General features: G+C 34.0%; 1 protein-coding gene across 1 annotated transcript in view; it reads right to left on the bottom strand.

The window, feature by feature from the left end:
* LOC149544650 (uncharacterized) overlaps window positions 1–9,259 on the bottom strand; it is a 28,412-nt gene extending 19,153 nt beyond the window's left edge. The window contains exons 1-2 of the mRNA XM_089795232.1: window positions 8,181–9,259; window positions 7,884–8,021 (exon numbers count right to left, since the gene is read on the bottom strand). Of these exons, the coding sequence (XP_089651358.1) occupies window positions 7,933–8,021; window positions 8,181–8,970 (879 nt within the window). The 5' untranslated portion in view covers window positions 8,971–9,259 and the 3' untranslated portion in view covers window positions 7,884–7,932. The remainder of the gene's footprint in view (window positions 1–7,883; window positions 8,022–8,180) is intronic.
* Between the last annotated feature and the right edge of the window lie 11,798 nt (window positions 9,260–21,057).

The following is a 21,057-nucleotide window of genomic DNA, read 5'->3' on the forward strand; positions in this document are numbered from 1 at the left end:
AGATTTGAAGGAAAATGATTCTGAGAGCCTTCTTTTTGCCTCTAATGGTCATTCAGTAGGTGTTTTTGGCCCTAGTTTAACATCAAATCTGGCTTTCATATCAATTACATGTCTTTATCATTCTGAAGATATTTTCAAGTTTTCTTCAGTAGCAAGGAAAAGGATCCGATTTTCAGTTACACAAAGAAGGGAGAGATAGAATTCTGCATCTGCAAGTGGAGAAGTCTCAAGTGGACAAATGGCAGGATTTGATTTGATCTGGGAATTCTCCTGTCTTTATATTCTCTTCTCTTCTCTTTCTTTAGGGTTGGTTCCAGTTTTTTGAAAAATCTTCATAGCTGTGATACCACCTAGGTTGGTTGCCAATTTCTCTGAGCAAGCTCAACTGGGTTTCCACCATTTCTTCAGCATTTCTCTTCTAATGAACAGCAAGTTAATGAATTACAAATAGTTCTAGTTTATTCAGCAGTTTTATAAATTGTTTTCATGCATCTTATTGTATTTGTTTCAAGGAAATGAATAAAGTGCAGCTGTAAGTTTCACCTTCAATCTGAATCGTGTCTCTTGTTCATGTTGTTTGTGATCTTTTGTGTTTTGTGAACAAAGAGCATAAAACTCAATTGCAATCTGTTCTTGGTTGTTTTCGTTGATATTGTTTGCTTGTGATTCAAGGAGTCACATATATGCTTAGTCTATCATCACAAGGTTGCAGATTTCATGAAGGGATAGGTTGAGTATGAGAGTCAGAAATGATGCAAATGTCGGATTCACAAGGTGAATGGATAGATCAGGAAGTCATGATACATGAAATGTCTCAACAATTTCCAAGGATGTATGTTAGGGGTTTATGGAATTGCCCAATAGATAAGGCACTGATTAGCTACAAGATCGAAGTGTTGTGTTGTTCATGTCTTGGTTATGCTGAAACCATGGTTACCAGGAGACCCGTCTCCCCCCTAAAAGTGGCGTCTCGGAGACCGAGACGCGTCTCGGAGACTTTTCGCGTCTCCAGAGACCTCAAAAAAGGTTGGAGACTTCATGACGAAGTCTCCTGAAGTCTCCCCGTCTCCTAATCCAAAAAGTGAAGTCTCCTCGAAGTCTCCTGATAAAATATAAATGTAAAATATAATATTAAATAATCTTATATATTTTAGCCCTCATTTAAATGTTTTTAATGCAAAAATCTAAGGTACTATATGAATTCCGTAACAACTGCTTGGTGATGTACGTCACCTACAGGAACACGATACAAGTCTAAGACAACATATTGGAAGCTGTACAGGATTGCAGTAAAGATCCCAAATCACATAAATTTATGCGACTGAGGAATTAGGGTGCAAAAACTGTTGTTAGTGCATTAGAAGATAGTATTACGTATGTTACAGAAATCTGATATGCAAATGCTTGATAATAGTATTACTCCTCATGAAAACCAAGCATCTATTTGCTGATAAAGACTCAGCGATAACAGTGATAGACTAGAGGTTTTATGTATGTTAACATGAATGTATTTGGTCCCATATTTCTGTTTTTTCAAGAGGATATCATGTTTCAGTTTGATGTATAAGTCGTATTTGTTATTCGTACCTGTTTATCTGCTGTTGGCAATATCCTAGTACCAATATAGGAATCTTTGTTAGTTGAATCTGTGTAACTGGAAAAAAAACACTATTACAAAATGATTTACTCCCTTTTAAACTAAGCAATCCTAACTCTTAGTTAGAAAATAGAAATCCTAAGTGTGTCTCTATGCATGCATCAATGTTGAATAATTCAATAATTTTCACAAATTTTTTGTAGCAATGCCAATTTGTCAGGTTTTAAAATCTATTTCAGTAATATACTTCTGTATCTGACCGCTTATTATTATTATAATCTTTGACAGTTTGACTCTATGAATCTATTTTAATTTTTAATGTGACAACACTAGTATTATTAATTTATTATTTACTTTAGTCTTTTAGTCTTACGGTATTACTATTTTGAAATTTTGTATTTACTTTTAGTATTAGACTCTTTAAGTTTAAAATATTAAAATTTTTTTTTTTTTTTTAAATAAATAAATAAAAATTGCCGTCTCCAAGTACCCCCGTCTCCTATTTGAAAAATTGCCGTACCGGTACCAGTACCAGTACCGGAGACCTCAAAGTCTCCCCGTCTCCCGGTGACCTTGGCTGAAACCAATTTTATAGTCAAAATCCTTTTCCCTTTTTGTTGAAGAGCTGAAAAGTGTTACCCTCACTTAGTTTGTCTAATTCATGTCATGATTCTAGCTATTTCACGTCTATGTTGTCTATATAAGTGTTAGAAGATTAAGGGTATTATCTGCTTTGTTAGATTCAAGTGTATGCTTTAACATTGGTACCATATGAATGAATCTGAGCTACACCTGCCTAGGTTTCGCAGAGCCTAAAGTAGAAGGGTATTAGCCTTATAGTTGACGCTGGTTTCTGAATGAGTATGTTGTAGATAGGAAGTAGCTGCCCCCCAATGTATTTTGTTCTCATTAGGATTTTTGAAACATGACGTTTTAAAACACCAACACCCTTAATGCATGAAAAGAGCAAGGTGGAACTTAGAAAGAAGTTGTCATATTTAATGTGATGCAAAAGTGTTCAACAATATAAGAGTGGGAATTTTAGATTGTGGGCGGAATAATAACCAATGTTCACTTGAACCATCTTTAGAAAAGAGATGTTCTATGGCCCTCATGGGCAGATAAGTACTCAAAAAGAAGGTTGGTACTTTATACATGCTACCAGATATTGTGCAAACTCAATCTTATGATAGTAGCTCCAAAAATGTTGATGATCAAGACGGATAAAGTGAGGCTTTTCAAGCAAATACCTTTGATGATTGAAATTATGAGATCCTTCTACATTAAGAGGGAGTATGACACTTCTTCTAAGGCAACGTAAGAGCTTAGAAGATTGATACTCAAAGGGAGTCTAGAAATACATATGTGTGACTACATGATTTTGATGGGCCTACTCCTATGTATACCATGAGGAAGTAATAACTTATCACCAAAAAGTTGAAAGACTAATATTGGATTTAGAGGGAGTTCAAAAGGCATCCTTGGTAGAAGAGAGCTTCTAATGTAGTAACTAGAGGACCTGACTTCCCAGGATCATTGTTCAGAGGGAGAATTTTAAAGTGCAATCCTTTGTAAACGATACCTTCTCTATGAGGAGAAGTTCTAAGTGAAATTCCTTGTAATGCATTCTTCTTTGTGATAGAAAATTGAGGTGAAAGCCTTTGTACCACCCTCTGACTTGGTTCATGGTGGTTGCTATTTCGCATATGATATGTGATGAAAGGCGACGATCTTTCATGTGTGTAAGGTCACTATTGTAAGGTGATAGCCTTATCAATAGTTTGAGCTATCTTCTAGATACACTACATTAACTTGTAGCACCTAAATGTGTTGGATGTCTAGGAGCAAGTGTTATCATGGTTCTTTAGGTCGGATTTTGCCAGGCACCATGATAACCAACTCATCATGGTTCTTTGGGCCAGATTTCGCTGTGCACCATGATAACCAACTTATTATGGTTCTTTGGGTCAGATCTCGCGGGACACCATGACATAGTTACTATTATAGACCACACTTAAGGTGGTGTTTAAGCTTATATTAAAATTATAGAAATTGTTTCAATTGTGTGTTATGAAAGGTGAGAAATTTAGCCTCATAATTGAATATCATACAGAGATGATATCTCTTCATATATTTGAGAGCATAATGTGTTCTACAAATCCTTCCTAGCTAAGGAGTGTTAAAGTTGTAGCTTCAGTCGAATTGATCCAATCTAATATACATTATTGATATTAGTAATTCATCATTTCCTATATATACTTATCTATGTTAAATAATATATATTATTGTATATAATACATACATACATATATATATATATATATATTGTTATACATATTATTATTTATGTTAATATAATATTATTAAGTGATGATTACACCATAGAAGAGACATGTCTCCTCCTCTCATATTGAGATGAGATCCAAATCTGCATTTGGAACATATCAATTACAATGGTCATGTTAGTACATTTGCAGAAAACGATTCATGTTACTTAACAATCACCATTGAGATGCTGGCAAATGTATGTAGTAATATACTCACATTTCCTGCGGGAACCCTATATAGTTGGGGATTTCGTGGAGAAGAATGGTGTTCATTCTATCAAGCGGATGTGACTAGAGTAACTTGGGCCAGCGAGGATGGAATCTGTGGTGGAAAAGAACTAATTTTCTCTTAGCTATCCTAGCCTAACTCGAGATAGTAATGTCCACATTTTGATTTGGGACTGAAGAGGGAGCGATAGGGCTATAAGGGAAACCCATATAACCCACCACTTGATCTCAATCTGATGAACAAAACATCATTTCTTTTCCTTTTTCTTTTACTCACATGGTCATTGAATATATTGCTTTAGTTGTCTGAAGGGGGGAAAATAGGGCTATAAGGGAAACCCATATAACCCACCACTTGATCTCAATCTGATGAACAAAGCATCATTTATTTTTCTTTTTCTTTTACTCATATGGTCGTTGAATATATTTGTTTAGTTGTCCCCACACTCTCATTCTACATGTGCTCTAGACTTCATCATCCGACAGATATGCCCAAACAGGAAATAGAAAACTTAAGGTTTTTATTCTTGTCTACTTACCTTATTGGTGTTTTTATGAGGGGTTTTATGATCTAGGAATTTTTTATTTATGTTAATATAATATTATTAAGTGATGATTACACCATAGAGACATGTCTCTTTATGACACATGTCTCCTCCTCTCATATTGAGATGAGATCCAAATCTACATTTGGAACATATCAATTACAATGGTCATGTTAGTACATTTGCAGAAAACGATCCATGTTACTTAACAATCACCATTGAGATGCTGGCAAATGTATGTAGTAATATACTAACTTTTTTTGAGGGAACCCTATATAGTTGGGGATTTCATGGAGAAGAACGGTGTTTTATTAGGCGGCTATGACTAGAGTAACTTGGGCCAGTGAGGATGGAATCTGTGGTGGGGGTAATATGTAAATGAGGAGCCTACCTCCCTAGAGAAAAGAACTAATTTTCTCTTAGCTATCCTAGCCTAACTCAAGTTAGTATTGTCCACATTTTGATTTGGGATTGAAGGGGGAGCAATGGGGCTATAAGGGAAACCCATATAACCCACCACTTGATCTCAATCTAATGAACAAAACATCATTTCTTTTCCTTTTTGTTTTACACATGGTCGTTGAATATATTACTTTAGTCGTCTAAAGGGGGAAAATAGGGCTATAAGGGAAACCCATATAACCCACCACTTGATCTCAATCTGATGAACAAAGCATCATTTCTTTTTCTTTTTCTTTTACTCATATGTTGGTTGAATATATTGCTTTAGTTGTCCCCACAATCCCATTCTGCATTTGCTCTGGACTTCATTATCCGACAGATATGCCCAAATAGGAAATAGAAAACTTAAGGTTTTTATTCTTGTTTGCTTACCTTATTGGGGTTTTTATGAGGGGTTTTATGATCCAGGAATTTTTTATTTATGTTAATCTAATATTATTAAGTGATGATTACACCATAGAGACATGTCTCTTCATGAGACATCTCTCCTCTTCTCATCTTGAGATGAGATCCAAATCTGCATTTGGAACATATCAATTACAATGGTCATGTTAGTACATTTGCAGAAAACGATCCATGTTACTTAACAATCACCATTGAGATGCTGGCAAATGTATGTAGTAATATACTCAAATTTCCTACGGGACACCTGTTGGGGATTTCATGGAGAAGAATGGTGTTTTATCAAGCGGTTGTGATTAGAGTAACTTGGGCCAGTGAGGATTGAATCTATGGTGAGGGTAATACATAAATGAGAAGCCTACCTCCCTAGAGAAAAGAACTAACTTTCTCTTAGCTATCCTAGCCTAACTCAAGCTAGTATTGCCCACATTTCGATTTGGGACTGAAGGGGGAGCGATAGGGCTCTAAGGGAAACCCATATAACCCACCACTTGATCTCAATCTGATGAACAAAAACATCATTTCTTTTCCTTTTTCTTTACTCACATGGTCGTTGAATATATTGCTTTAGTTGTCTGAAGGGGGAAAAATAGGGCTATAAAGGAAACCCATATAACCCACCACTTGATCTCAATCTGATGAACAAAGCATCATTTCTTTTTCTTTTTCTTTTACTCATATGGTCATTGAATATATTGCTTTAGTTGTCCCCACACTCCCATTCTGCATTTGCTCTGGACTTCATGATCCGACAAATATGCCCAAACAGGAAATAGAAAACCTAAGGTTTTTATTCTTGTCTGCTTGCCTTATTGGGGTTTTTATGAGGGGTTTTATGATCTAGGAATTTTTATCACTAGAGACTAAAACAATACATCAATGTGACCAAGAACAAAAATAATATAATATAATATAATAAATAATAAATAGAGTAGGTTTTAGCATTTATTTTAAGGTGGAGGTCTAGAGAAATAGGAAAAATCTGTCACATGGACGACAAAAAAAATTGTGGAAAAGGTTTCTACAAGATCATTTCAAATGAAAAATCAAGTTGCTTATGAACTAAGATTGCTTGCAAGTTGCAAATGTGCTATGGACAATAGAGCTTGCATTGCAGAAGCAGTGTCCAAACCATTACTTGTGCCCCTCCTTTCTTCAAAAGATCCCAAAGCTCAAGAACATGTTGTAACTATATTTTTAAATTTGTTATTGTATGAGAGATACAAAACTAGAATAATTAAGGCTGGTGCATTGCATCCAATCAGTCGTGTTATACCAAGTGGATGTAGCATGGGAGTTCAGGAAAATGCAGCTGCAATACTCTAGTATTTCCTCTGTATATAATTATAAGAAACTAATAGGAGAGACTCTGGAAGCCATTCTAACCTTGATAGATCTTCATCCGGATGCAACTGCAAGAGGTAAAACTGATGCAACCAATGATTTTCTTTGTCTATCAGCATTTCATGGAAATGATTCACAAGTAATAACAGTTGGGGCGGTTCCTTTACTGGTTAATCTTCTAACAGCTGAATGCTAGGGTCTTATAGTTGAAGTTATCTCTGTTCTTGCCCTCCTTCAAAGACAATTTGAGGGCATAGTTGCAATTAGTAAGGCCCCCTTGTAACTCTACTTATCAGCCTTCTTAGATCAGGTACTTCCTCACCCAAAACCAAGGAGAATTCAGTTTTTAATATATATTTTACTGGCACTGTGCTGACATGCAGGAGCTGAAATTGTAAATATGTTGTTGAGAATGCCATCACTAATACCTGCTCTATATAGTCCTCTCACCTCTCACACACTTCAAGATAGAAAGAAAGCCAATTCATTGCTTAGAGTTAGAATCAAAACATTCTCACTACTAAGAACCAAAATTCAGATGGTGCTGTGGTGTCGCCATTGAGGTCTTGATTTACAAAGAAGTGGTGGAGACATATTCAGGTAAAATTAAATTGCTTGTGTGATGTAGCCATTGAAATTCATTTACTAATAAGTGGCAGAGACATATTCTTTAAAAGTGCAAAGCATCATAATATGATTAGCCAAAAGTTTTAGTGTATAACAAACAACGACATCATGTAATATATATTAGGCATAAATCTTACACCCTTTAAACATGTCCAAGTATTAATTATAGTGATTAAACAAAGAATCATTATTACACAAGAACTATTAATAATCTTTTAATCATTTTATTGTCATCTGTCCAAAGAAATGTCATACAAGACTAGAAAAGAACAAGGTACCCCAATGGAAACATACCACCCATTTCACCAAAGAGACTTTTCCTCAAGAACAGAAAGAATAAGTGAAAAATACCTGATAACACAAACAGAATCAGCTTAGCCCTGCAAGGCTCTGACGTACTTTACGAATTACTCCCAGATATATGTTGTTTGAGAAGTTCAAAATACGATGATACTTCCGTGGTGCCTCTTCTCCAGCTCATCAGCTCTTCTGCAGCACATCAGGAAACTTCTATTAAACCTAACTGACTATTTTACAATTGAGAGATTTACAAGACAACAAAAGAACAAGAGTGTCCTAACTGAAACACCCCACCTATTTCAACGAGGAGATATTTCCTGAAGAATAAAAAGAACAAGTGAGAAATACCTGTTAACGCTAGCAGAATCTGCTTAGCCCTTGAAAAATTCCATAACCTTAGGTGTTTCCCTCCTCCAGGATTTTCTCTCCTAAGGTGTTGCTCTGCTTCAGGATTTACTCTCCTATATGCATTGGATAGACTAGGGTTATCTGCCATCTGCACTGCTTTATCTAAGACACGAAGCTTTTCGATAGAATGTTGCCTCAAAACGTCGAGCGCATATTGCATAAAGACCATGATAGAAATTTCCATTATAGGCACAATATAGGCCAAGCAAGCGATTATCTTGATAGCAAGTCCGGTGGTCATAAGGGGCACACAATATGCAGCTATTGTCACAGAAGTTGCAGCTACGATCGCAAATTCTTTTGCAACTGAGATGGTCGTGAGAGGCGCAAAATATGCTGCAATAGCGATTGTCGCGATTGCATGAACTACAAGGGTTGCAATGGTGATTGTCGCGGTTGCATGAACTGCAAGCACTGAAAGGAATAGGGCTACAACGAAAAAGCTCAGCAATCTACGAATTCTGTTTTGCTCTTCTGTAACAGCTATTGCTGCAAGATAAACAATAGCGATGGGCACGAAATAGGAATTTCCGATTACCGTGATTGCTGCGATTATTAGGACCGCAAGTGTTGGAAGGAGTAGGGCTCCAACAAATAAGCTCAGCGACTGGCGAGTTCTCTGTTGCCCGTTTGAGGTCATGGCCTCAAAAACCAAAATATGGTCAATAAGCTTACGAGCATTCACCACTATATCATCTTCCCCTTGTAGATGACGATAAAATTGAGACATTGTAGTAAATTAGCTCCCCCTGAAAAAAAAGGTTCTCTCGCTGATATGCTACAGAAGAGCTTTAAGGGGATGCTAACTCTCTCTAGATAGAAAGAATTAAGATCCCTCTGGGGAAGTCCTGCTGAGTTATAGGGTTTGCAGGCAGATGCACAGAATCTGGAGGCCTGCTGGATATTTGAAACCACCCAATTTATGGTTTCGCTTTAGTTGAGCTTTTGTGGAAGCTTTGTCCACCATTGGTCATATCGGGCTGTATCATGCGTGCCCATCATTCGTCTCATGACAGCTTAAGCTTTCTGTGAGATTTCTGCTTAGTTAACACCAGTGGAACCCGACTAAAATTGTGGAAGTCAAAGTTTTGTTGGCCATAAACAGCAATTGCAAACTATTAAAAACTAGGAGTGGCAAACTATTGTGCTTGCAAGGTGCTTAATTTAAGTAAAACTAGCCGTAATATTTAAAAAAATGAATATATAAAAATAAAAAATTTGAAAATTAAAACATAGATATAAAATTCACAATATTAAGAAAATTTGAATATTGCTTAAAAAAACGTAATTTTAAGATTTTATAACTAAATTCAATTTATCAAATGTGAAAAAAAAAATAAGTTAAAAAAAAAATCATCAAAAAATTTGTTACAAAAATTAATAACAGAAATGCGAAAAAATAATATGAAAAATAGTGACATTTCTAACAAATATTCTATTGACTAAATAAATTATAGAAACTGAAAAAGCAATATTTAAAGAAAAAATTAAACTAATATTTTTTTTAAAAAGTAATTTAAAAACTAAAGCTTAAAATTTAAAAAACAAAAGTTTAATAATAATTTAAAAACTAAAGCTTAAATCAATTTTAAAAACAAAAGTTTAATAAATAGATATCACAACATAATTTAATGTAGAGATCACACGTAATTATTTTTTAAATAAATAAGAAAAGAAAAACAATAGTTAAAAGTGGATATTTAAAATATAATCTTATGTGAAAAAATTAAATTATTAATAATTTTTAATTTAAATAACATAACATTTACTAAAATCTTTTAAATAGATTAATAAATATTATTTATTTAAATTAAATTTATCAAATATGAAAAAATTAAAAAAACTCATCAAAAAATCTATTATGAAAAATTAATAAGAGAAATACAAAAAAATAATATGTCTAACAAATATTCTATTAACTAAATAAATTATAAAAACTAAAAAATAATATTTAGGAAAAAATTAAAGTAATATAAATTAGATAAATTAAAATAATATAAAAACTAAAATCTAAATTAATTTTAAAAATTAATAGTTAAATGAATAGATCAACTAATAAATAGAAAAAGAAAAACAATAATAGAAAAAGAAAAACAATAGTTAAAAGTGGAGATAACAACTAATAAATATCAAAACAAGAGTTAAAAGTGGAGAAAGATAAAAATTGCCCAGTAAATAATTAATGAGGAGGACTTTAAATTTTTTAGCCAAATTCACAACTTTCCTGGCCAACTTCCAAATTTTCCATCAAAAAATTAATTTTCGAGAACAAAGTTCCCACAAATAACCTATCGACTAAATAAAATTTAATTTTGTAATAAATCAAATAAATAATATTTATTTATTTAATTTATTATATACTAATAAATTATCATCTAAAAAATATTCTCATAAAAATCTATTATGAATAAATTATAAGAAAATAATATGAAAAATAACATGTATAAAGTGGAGCAAAAAATATAAATATAAATCATTATAAAAACTAAAAACTAAACTAAGGCAAGTCTCGATGGTTCACCTCTGTGAACATCATCTAGATCCAATAACTACTAAATGTTCTCTTTAATATCACAAGAGATGAATTCTTGTAAATCGCTACTCATTAAACACGAGTCAATGAGTTTGAGTCAAAAACTACATAATTACACCTTCATAACAATATCACAATCTCCTTTAACAAAAAAACTAAATTATGAAAAATTAATATGAAAAAAATAATTAAAAATATTAAAAATAGCAACTTCCACTAAAAGTCAATATTTAAATGAGAAACTATACTAATTTTTTTAAAAAATTAAAACAATTTAAAAACTAAAACTTCAATCATACAAATACACTAATCACTAATTAAAAAAATTAATTTAAAACTAAAATTTAAAAAAATAAGTATTAAAACTAAAAGTTTAACTAATTTAAAGTCTTGGTTTAAATATATGAATAAAATATTTATTTTTAAAAATCTTTAAAAAAATTAATGTATAAAATTAATATGAGAAATTAATATTTAAAGCAAAAAAAACTAAACTAATTAAAATAATTTAAAAACAAAAACTTCAGTCAATTTTAAAAATCAAAATTAAATAAAAAGAAAGAAACCCATGAATTAAAATGGAGATAACAATGAATTAATTTTCCATGTAAATAGGAAACAAAAAGTTCAAGTTATAGATAAATTAATTTATAAATTAAATGCAAGAGTTAAAAATAGAGATAAATAAATAAATAAGAAAAAACAAGAGTTAACAATTTAGATAATAGCTAATTAAATTAAAAGTTAAAGATGGAGTGAGATAAAAAATGGTTTGAAAATAATTAACGACAAGGGCTAATTGTTTTTTAGTCAATGACTGACAATTTTTTGGCCAAAAAAATAATTTTAGGGGAACAAAGTTCCCACATATAGCCTATCGACTAAAAAACATATAAAGAGGAGAGGGTAGGAAAAATGGAATTACTCTTTGTGAATAACTTTATGTCTCTGCCTATCCAACTCTTTCTAATAATCTATCTTCTTCTCTTTAACTACTCACCTCTCTCTAGCATTACTCTTTGGGAATCTCTATGTCCCTATCTCTAATCTTTCTATATCCCTCTCTCTATAGCTATTTACCTCTCTCTATCTATCTATCCCTCTAGCTCTACCTGCATCTCTCTTTCTATCTTGCTCCACCTCTTTCTATCACTTTTTATGTCTTCATCTCTTATATATCTACCCATTTATGTCATCATAGAATATAAATATTCTTGTCATGCTTCTCTAACAAGTTATCACTCTCATCTCTCTCCTCTCCATATATAGACACATCTCCCTTCCTTTATTCATCCATCACACCCTTTCAATACCTTTGAGTATATTCATCTTTATTTTCTTCCTCATCTTTCCTTCAATCTCAATCTCTATCTTATTTTTTTCATATCCTTATATATCTCCCCCTCACTACCTCTCTCTATATATCTATTTACACCTACATCTTTATCTATATATCACACATGCTCTCCTCTTCATATATTTATATCTTTCATCTCCATAATCTCCCTCTCGCACTATCTTCCCCCCCACCCCTTGCCCCTTCTCCCTCACTCTCTCTCTCTCACACACTCACACACACATTTTTTCCATATGTCTCCTCTATTTATGTATGTCGTTACCATCTCTATTTACCCTTTTTCTTCTCTCATCACAAATCCCTTTTCTTCTCCTCATGTATATATCCATACTCTCTCTCTCTCTCTCTCTCTCTCTCTCTCTCTCTCTCTCTATATATATATATATATATATATATATATATATATATATATCCATCTCTATCCCTTTCTATGTCCATCTTGATCTTTATTATTTCTTCCTATCTCATTTTCTCTTCTTTATATAGTTTATCCTGACTCTATCCCTTTATCTCTTCTTCTCATCTCCATATCCCTCTTCTTCTCAATCTCCATCCCCATACCTCCCTCTATCTCCATTCCCCCTCCCCCAAACCATATCCTTCTTTGTTATCTCTCTCTCTCTACCCATCTCCCTCTATTTCTCTCTCTTTCCATCTATAACTCAAATCAACATCTACTTTTCTTAATGTAAGTATAAAATATCAAACAATTGTATATTTAATTTTTTTTTAAAAATTATTTCAAATCATTTAAATATATGTGTAAATAATCTTGCTAGATACCATTTTTTATCTATAGTATCTTTTAAATATCATTTGGAGTGTTTTTATTACATTTTTTTCTTAATATTTACATTTATTATAATATAAGTAGTAAGTATACATTTAAATTACAAATTATTTTTTCCATTAAATTATTATAGACATAAGAATTAGCATAATATTCTTACACAATGACTTGTATTTGTTGTAAGCTGAAATAATTTAAAAATTGTAAAAATATTCAATAATTTTTTTAAAATAGCAACAAAAGCTCTAGTAGTAGTGGAAATCTCAAACTAAATGTTGCACCCTCCAAAAAATTATTACCTATTAATATCACACTATAAAATATATAGTGTCTTTGTATCTACCCTTCCCTTTTTATATATTTCTAGACAATATAATATTAATATATTTTTCTTAAAATTAAATGTTTTCTTCTATAACAATTATACTATACTATTAGGTAAATATTTCAATAAGAATACAACAAAAATAATAAAAGTTAAATAATGAAATTACTATAAAAATTGATATTAATTATTTGATAATCTAAAATGAGGATTATATATAACATATTTATAAATAATGAAATATATTTATAGTGTGGTGACCAATATTTTTCGGACAAGTAGCATTCTATTTTAGATAATTTTGTCTTATCCTCTCTAATCTACCCCTTCCATGACTCTATGTACCTCCATTGCCCTTAGTTCAAATATGACTGACACTCGAGAGGGAAAAAATTGCTACCTGTATTCACTAAAAGAAGGGCAAATGAGTTTTAAAAACATAGGAACCTTAAAATTTGGCCAGGGAATAAAAAAATTGTGGTTTTTTCCCTACTCAGGAGCCATCAACGCCCTTCAAGATGATCAATTTAAGATCTATCTAATAGATATTTGAAGGGCAATTCCCATAGTTGCAACCATAAACATTATTCAGAATGTTGCAAATTAGGGGCAAAATATAATACAAATGCTCACTCGATGTCTCCCACCACCGACGGATGCACCATCTCTCCACCCTCACCTTTAGTGATAGTGCCTCACCCTCTAATGAGGTGGCTTGCCTCAACCACCACCAAGACAATCCAAATCAGGCAAGTGAATGACTCTTGACAATGCAAGGAGGGGCCAAAATAACAATGGGACAACTAAATGATTGTTCATGATGCAATGGATGCCCATGATGTAACGGATGGTTGTCGAGGGTTTTTAAACACTTTCAACCATTGATGGACAAAATTAGCTCATCCATGTATGTCTTCAACATAATTATGTTTTTTATTATTTTATTTTTATTTTTGATGAATAGTCCATTCTCTATTAATAAAATATTAAAGTTACATATTCACAAAAAAGGGTCGAGGGATATGAGATCACCCCACAAGTTCAAATGACATGTGGCTAGAAACATCAATTATTCACCAAAAAAACATAAAAGCCCAAATGTTGAAGACTGAGCAACAAAAAAATAAAACAAGAATAAAGCCCTCAACCTATAAGAGAAATGCCAACCAATGGGGGATCTCTATCATTAGAACCCCAAACATTAGCGAGATTGATGGATGGCTCAAGGGGAGCCCACCTGTCAACAACATCATCTTTTTCTTTTTCTTCCTTTGGCCCCAAAGGGGAGATAACCAGATCTAGTTGGGGGAATGCCCATTTAAGGTCCCTATGGATAGAAGGTCACCCTGCATAAGGAGAAATTGGAGGAGCCACTGGGGATCACCCCATACCTGACCTCTGCAGAGGTGAGGTTGAGTGACAATAACCACCAAAACCACCACTAGGAGAGGAATGTGAAGGCTGTGATCTAAGAGTATGCGAATGACAAGTGGAGTTGCTACAACCTCTCCAATGTGTGAGGCCTCAGCCCGACCCTTTGTAGCATAGTTGTTACCTTATTATTTTGATACTTAGGACTCGATACATCGAGACATTATCGGGTACTTGAACATATTATATTATTTCATGTTGTGTGATGTTTACTTTCAGATATTTGAGTTCATCATTTAATGCTTTATGAACATGTATGTTGATAAAATAAGTAAATGTAGGATTAACACTGTGATTAAGAGATTTTAATGGTTAAGAATATGAGTAGGATGAGAGAAATTGATTTATATATGTATGTTTTAATTTATTTGATTCCTTGATACGTATATACATATGTGCATGTAATTTTATGGGACTACTGATGTGTGCAACGAGTGTGCAGGATATTTTAGCCGAGAAACCCAATGGAGAAACGGAACTGATCCCTATGTGCCATTTTTGGAAACCTTGTTGTTTGTAATTTTATTTCATTGTGAGATGTATGAATGTATCTTTCCGTGATCAGTAAATGTTATGTTTCATGACTATGGTCTTTTGTGTCACTTGACACTCGTGAATTTGCATCTGCATTCCAGCATGCTAGTTAGGGTCAACTATGTAACCTTTGGACCTAGTCGAATTAAGTTAGTGACCTTTTTCGCTTAATTGTTTCCTAATCGAGTTTAGTCACCCCTAATCTAGATTAGTGCTTAATCTGCATTTTTAGAGTTGTTAGTTGGTCCTAAATATTTCGTAGCTTTTGTTTGGCCCCAAATCTTTTCCTAAGGTTTTAAAACATGAAATATTTATACCCAAGGGGTATGGGTATGGGTTGGGGGTATTTTCCAACCCCTAAGCCCCTTTTATTGACCTTTGAGGTCACTCAAAAAGTCTATTTTTGCCTTTGTGCGAAAATTGCAAGTGGTTACCATGAGTTGCATCACCTCAACTCCACTTAGTGGTTAACCTTAGTATGGGTTGAGTTAGAAACTTCTAGATTTGTAGGTGGATGGGAGGAGTTATTGCCCTTTTTGGTGGTTGAGTTTGGATATTATTTAAAGGCCCTTCTTGGAGTAGTTTTGGTTGTTACCCAATCTCTAATTTTAGAGAGGAGTCTTGGAAGATTGAAAGAAGGAAGGGAAATCTCTTCTCAATTTGTTCATTTGCCATTACCTCCTTGTGAAGGTAGGAGTTCTTCATCTCCCTTGTTCAGATTCTTCATGCTTGTTTCATGCTTATGCTATTGTGTTGTTATTTGGATGCTTGTATGTATGTTGGGTATGTTGGGAAGGATTGAAACCATGTTTCTTGAATTCTTTTCTTGCTTGTTCTTGTTTGAATTTTGAAGTTTTCTTGTACGGGTGTTTTGGCATTACTCACCCTTGGAGAGGGCAGAATTGGCCAATTTTGGGAAAGGTCCTTTTAGTTGGACTCCAACAGTGTAGAGTCTCTTCTCAGGACGAGAAGAGGGAGAGAGGGTAGGGTGTTATGGGCCCCTACCTATCAGCACAAACCATGTATGAGTTTTGGCATGTAAGAATGGAAAAATGAAAGTTCTTGATTTATAGCCCCGATTGGGCACCTGGTTTGGTGTTGTGTCTAACATCTCCTGTTGGAAAAATCCACCTTTCCCTAGTTTTGATTAATTGTGAATCCTATTGTGAAAACCTTGTATGAATATGCATGTTTGATTTGTCTCTTGGTCATGCTTGTTGACAGCTGATCAGATTTTGTTCCCTGCACGATCTTAGCAATGTGTTGCAGAAAATGGTATTGATCCCTTGATAAGGGACTTGAAGGAAATTTATTTGCTTGTTGAAAATTCAAGATTTGAATCCTATGTAATTTGTATTTCAAAACTTTGTTGTAATGGCAATGACGTCAAGTTTTCTTCCTGGTTCTTTCCCGGCTAAGCCTTTGAATCAGGTTTGCCAGTAAAATGGTGATTGAGTAATATTGCTTATCATCATATTTAATCGTAATTTTCAGTTATATGGATGCACATCAAAAATAGGATGAAAATGATGTTGATTCAATTAGGCAAAATTTTAAGTTTCCTTATATGTTGAAAGCAAAAAAAAATTTATATTATGAATGAAGGTCAGTTTTTGTGATTATTGGAATTAAATCAATTCTTGCATTGTGGTTTAATGGATAATTAAATCTCTTGGTTTATTTAGTTCCAAGAAGTCTGATTAGATTTACTTCAAAGAAAAAAAAAACACATAATATCCCTTTGTAAAAAAAAAAATATAGTGGCTTGAAAATGTATACTTGGAAAAATTATGACTTCAAAAAAAAATTGTTTTCCCAAGAGCAAAAGCTCTCTGGATTTTGTATGGGCTTGAAATTTAATTGTCTCTTTGTAACAAAGAATATTCCTAAGAATATTCTTATATTTAAAATTAGAAAAAAAAAAAAAAAAAAAAAGGAAACATAGATATATATGTTTATAATAACAAAGTAAATAGCATAAAAACAAATAAGTCATAGAACTTACCATCTAAAATATCTATTCTTACCTAATAAACTTTTTGCATTAATCTCCCCTTGGGCATCAGTTTTGGTTTTGCTTTATAAAAAGGGTTTTTATTAAACAAAGTCAATTGTCACCATAAAGGATGACGTCACCTTGTCCCCTCATAGGATTTTGCAGACCTTATGCTTGTCATGTATTAAGGATGATTAAATTTGTTTGAATCTTTTTTTCCTCCTTGTAAACTTGGTCGCCACGTCACTTAGTGGGGGGGGGGGTGTCAGCATGTATCCCCACTTGGGCAGTGCGCTGTCCCAAGTGCAGTGCTTGGTAAGCGCAATTGATTTATGCATGGAGTAGGGTATAGGGGGAGTATGGGGGGGGGGGGGGGAAGAGTTAGTATAGGTATGTTAGTTGAGGGTTAGTGTTAGGTTAGTATTAGTATTAAGTTCAGTATATGTTATGTTATAATTAGTTATTTTTATATTGTTAATAGTATTGTTAGTTAAGAAAGGTTAGTTTATATTAGTAGTTAGTTTAATTTATTAAAGTTTTTAAGTTGGTCATGTTTAGTTAGTGGGTATTAGATTTAGTTAGTTTAGTTTTAAATTAATTTAGTTGTTTAATTATTTTATAAAGTTTTAATTTTAATGATTAGTTAGATTTAGTTAGTTGTTAGTTAAATAAATTTAAATTTAATAAGATTCAATTACTGTTATTTGGAGTAGTATTAATTAGTAAGTATTTTATTTAAGTTGTTTTAGATTTTTATTTTTGTTTTGTAAAGTTAGTTTATGTTTTTAGTTAGTGTTTTGGATATTTATTTAAATGTAATTTTGTTAGTTTTAAATCGAGAATTGGTTAGTAATTGTTAAAATTAGATTCAAATTAAAGCAATTTAAATTAAGTATAATTATGTAGTAACGTAACAAATTTCGATATCATTTTAATAGCGAAAGTTCAAATATTAACGATGTATTCCTTCACAAGATTTTAAACTTAAGATGAATGTAGAGAACCTTTACTTTAACTGTGAACACAACCATATCAAACTTAGAGCTTTTTAATTATTAATTTTAAAAAAAAAAATTGTGTGTTTTTGCCCTCGTATTTTTGGGCATGACATTTTGGTATCAGAGCCCGTGTTTCAACACTAGGAACCTAAAACCATTATGCTTGTGAAACTTAAAACTAAATATTAAATTGTGTAGGATGCCTCCTGTTACTCAAAGCAACCAACGAGGCAGAGGTCGTAGGGCAAGAGGTTGTAGAGTAGGACAGAAGGATGGACCACCTCCACCTCCACCCCCACTGAACTCGAACCAGGACATTATAGATGCACTTCAAAATTTGATCAATGTAGTTCAGCAGAGGGTAGTACCTGTAGTTCAACCAGGTCAGCAGATTCCAGTAGTGGAAGTAGAGGGACCTGAAAGAGGTGGGCCTGGAGGTAGAGAGAGGACTAGGAGTCCCCCACCGAGATAGTTAGAGGGGCAGGATGAGCATGAAGGTGAGTCAATACACAAGAGAGGACCCCCACTTGACAGACCTCCTAGACATATAGGAGATGATATCAGGGAATTGATTCAACTCGGGCCACCATTATTTACTGGTTCCACTGAGGGGACAGTAGCAGAGGCATGGTTACAGAGCCTATAGTGGTGCTTTGGATTATCTCCTTATGGGAGTAATCTAAAGGCACATCTAGCAGTCCATCAGTTGAGAGGAGATGCCTCCAATTGGTGGCATCAGGAGGAGACCATAGGAGGAGTGAGGATGGATACCCTCACATGGGAATTATTCCTAGAGAGATTTTGAGAGAGGTACTTGTCAGAGCATTTATGACAGAAGCAGATAGAGGAGTTTCATTCTCTTTATCAGAGAGGTCTTACAGTGGCTTAGTACGAGAGCAAGTTTATCGAGCTCCTTCTTTATGTGGAATACATGAAGGACAAGAAACTACAAGTGCATTGCTTTATCATGGGTTTAAATTTCTCACTTCAGGGTCCAATTCAGATGGCCTTCCCTACCACCTTCAGATAGGTAATGGAGATAGCACTAGTTGCAGAGGATACTCGAGGTAGACAGGAATCATGGGATCAGTCTCAGAACTGAAACTCTACCCAGCAGAAACCCCCTTGGAAAGGGAATCAGAACTATAAACCAGGGTCCTCTAAGGGCCAACAGTCTCAAGAGTAGTAGCAGGAAGCCTCACAGGGTTACGAGGGCTCTGAGCCCAAGCAGTGGCAGTTACAACAGGATCAGAAAGTACATACACCACAGCCACAGTCAATGCAGACTCAACAGTCTTCTAGGGGTGGATACAGTGGGTCTAGTAGGTTAGGAGGCCCACAATAGTCTGGATCATAGGATGCATGATCTTATACCTGAGGACCATGCTACACTTGTGGTGCCATGGATCACATAGCTAGAGAGTGTCCACAAGGACAGTCATCCAGTGGTCAAAGAGGGGCCTTTTCAGAGCCGACAGTTGGAGAAATGGGCAAGTCCCACAGAGTTTTTGCAGAGACTGAGCATCAGGCTATAGTTATTGAGGCTACAAGTGGAGTTGGTCAGCTAGTTAGCATTGGAGCCTATCCGTATTTTTTTCCAATGGACCATAGCACTTCGAGGTCGAGAGTTGGACCAGGTTAGGGTCCAGTGGGATTGCTATGATAAGGTTACGGCTTTATGGGAGGATGTGCCATGGATGCGATTTCAGTACCCTTATCTTTTGATGAACTCCAGGAGGAAGTTTATTCCTAGTGGGGGAGGATGTGAGGCCTCACCCTAACCCTTCGTAGCATAGTTGTTACCTTATTATTTTGTTACTTAGGACTCGATACGTCAAGACATTATCGGGTACTTGAACATATTATATTATTTCATGTTGTGTGATGTTTACTTTCAGATATTTGAGTTATCCATTTAATGCTTTATGAACATGTATGTTGATAAAATAAGTAAATGTAGGATTAACATTGTGATTAAGAGATTTTAATGGTTAAGAATATGAGTAGGATGAGAGAAACCTTGATTGATTTATAGATGTATGTTTTAATTTATGTGATTCCCTGATACATATATACATATGTGCATGTGATTTTATGGGACTACTAATGTGTGCAATGAGTGTGCAGGATATTTTAGCTGAGAAACTCGACGGAGAAATGGAAATGATCCCTATGCACCATTTTTGGAAACCTTGTTGTCCATAATTTTATTTTATTGTGAGATGTATGAATGTATCTTTCCGTGATTAGTAAATGTTATGTTTCGTAACTATGTTCTTTCGCATTGCTTGACACTCGTGAATTTGCATATGCATTCCAACATGCTAGTTAGGGTTAACTGTGTAACCTTTGGACCTAGTCAAATTAAGTTAGTGACCTTTTTTGCTTAATTGTTTCTTAATCAAGTTTAGTCACCCCTAATCCAGATTAGTGCTTAATCTGCATTTTTAGAGTTGTTAGTTGGTCCTAAATATTTCGTAGCTTTTGTTTGGTCCCAAATCTTTTCTTAAGGTTTTAAAACATGAAATATTTATACCCAAGGGGTATGGGTATGGGTTGGGGGTATTTTCCAACCCCTAAGCCCCTTTTATTGACCTTTGAGGTCACTCGAAAAGTCTATTTTTGCCTTTGATCGAAAATTACAAGTGGTTACCATGAGTTGCATCACCTCAACTCCACTTAGTGGTTAACCTTAGTATGGGTTGAGTTAGAAACTTCTAGATTTGTAGGTGGGTGGGGGAGTTATTGCCCTTTTTGGTGGTTGAGTTTGGATATTATTTAGAGGCCCTTCTTGGAGTAGTTTTGGTTGTTAACCAATCTCTACTTTTAGAGAGGAGTCTTGGAAGATTGAAA

This window comes from Cupressus sempervirens, chromosome 8 (assembly GCF_028749045.1).
Source record: "Cupressus sempervirens isolate cs-2001-9-10 chromosome 8, ASM2874904v1, whole genome shotgun sequence".
Lineage (NCBI taxonomy): Eukaryota > Viridiplantae > Streptophyta > Pinopsida > Cupressales > Cupressaceae > Cupressus > Cupressus sempervirens.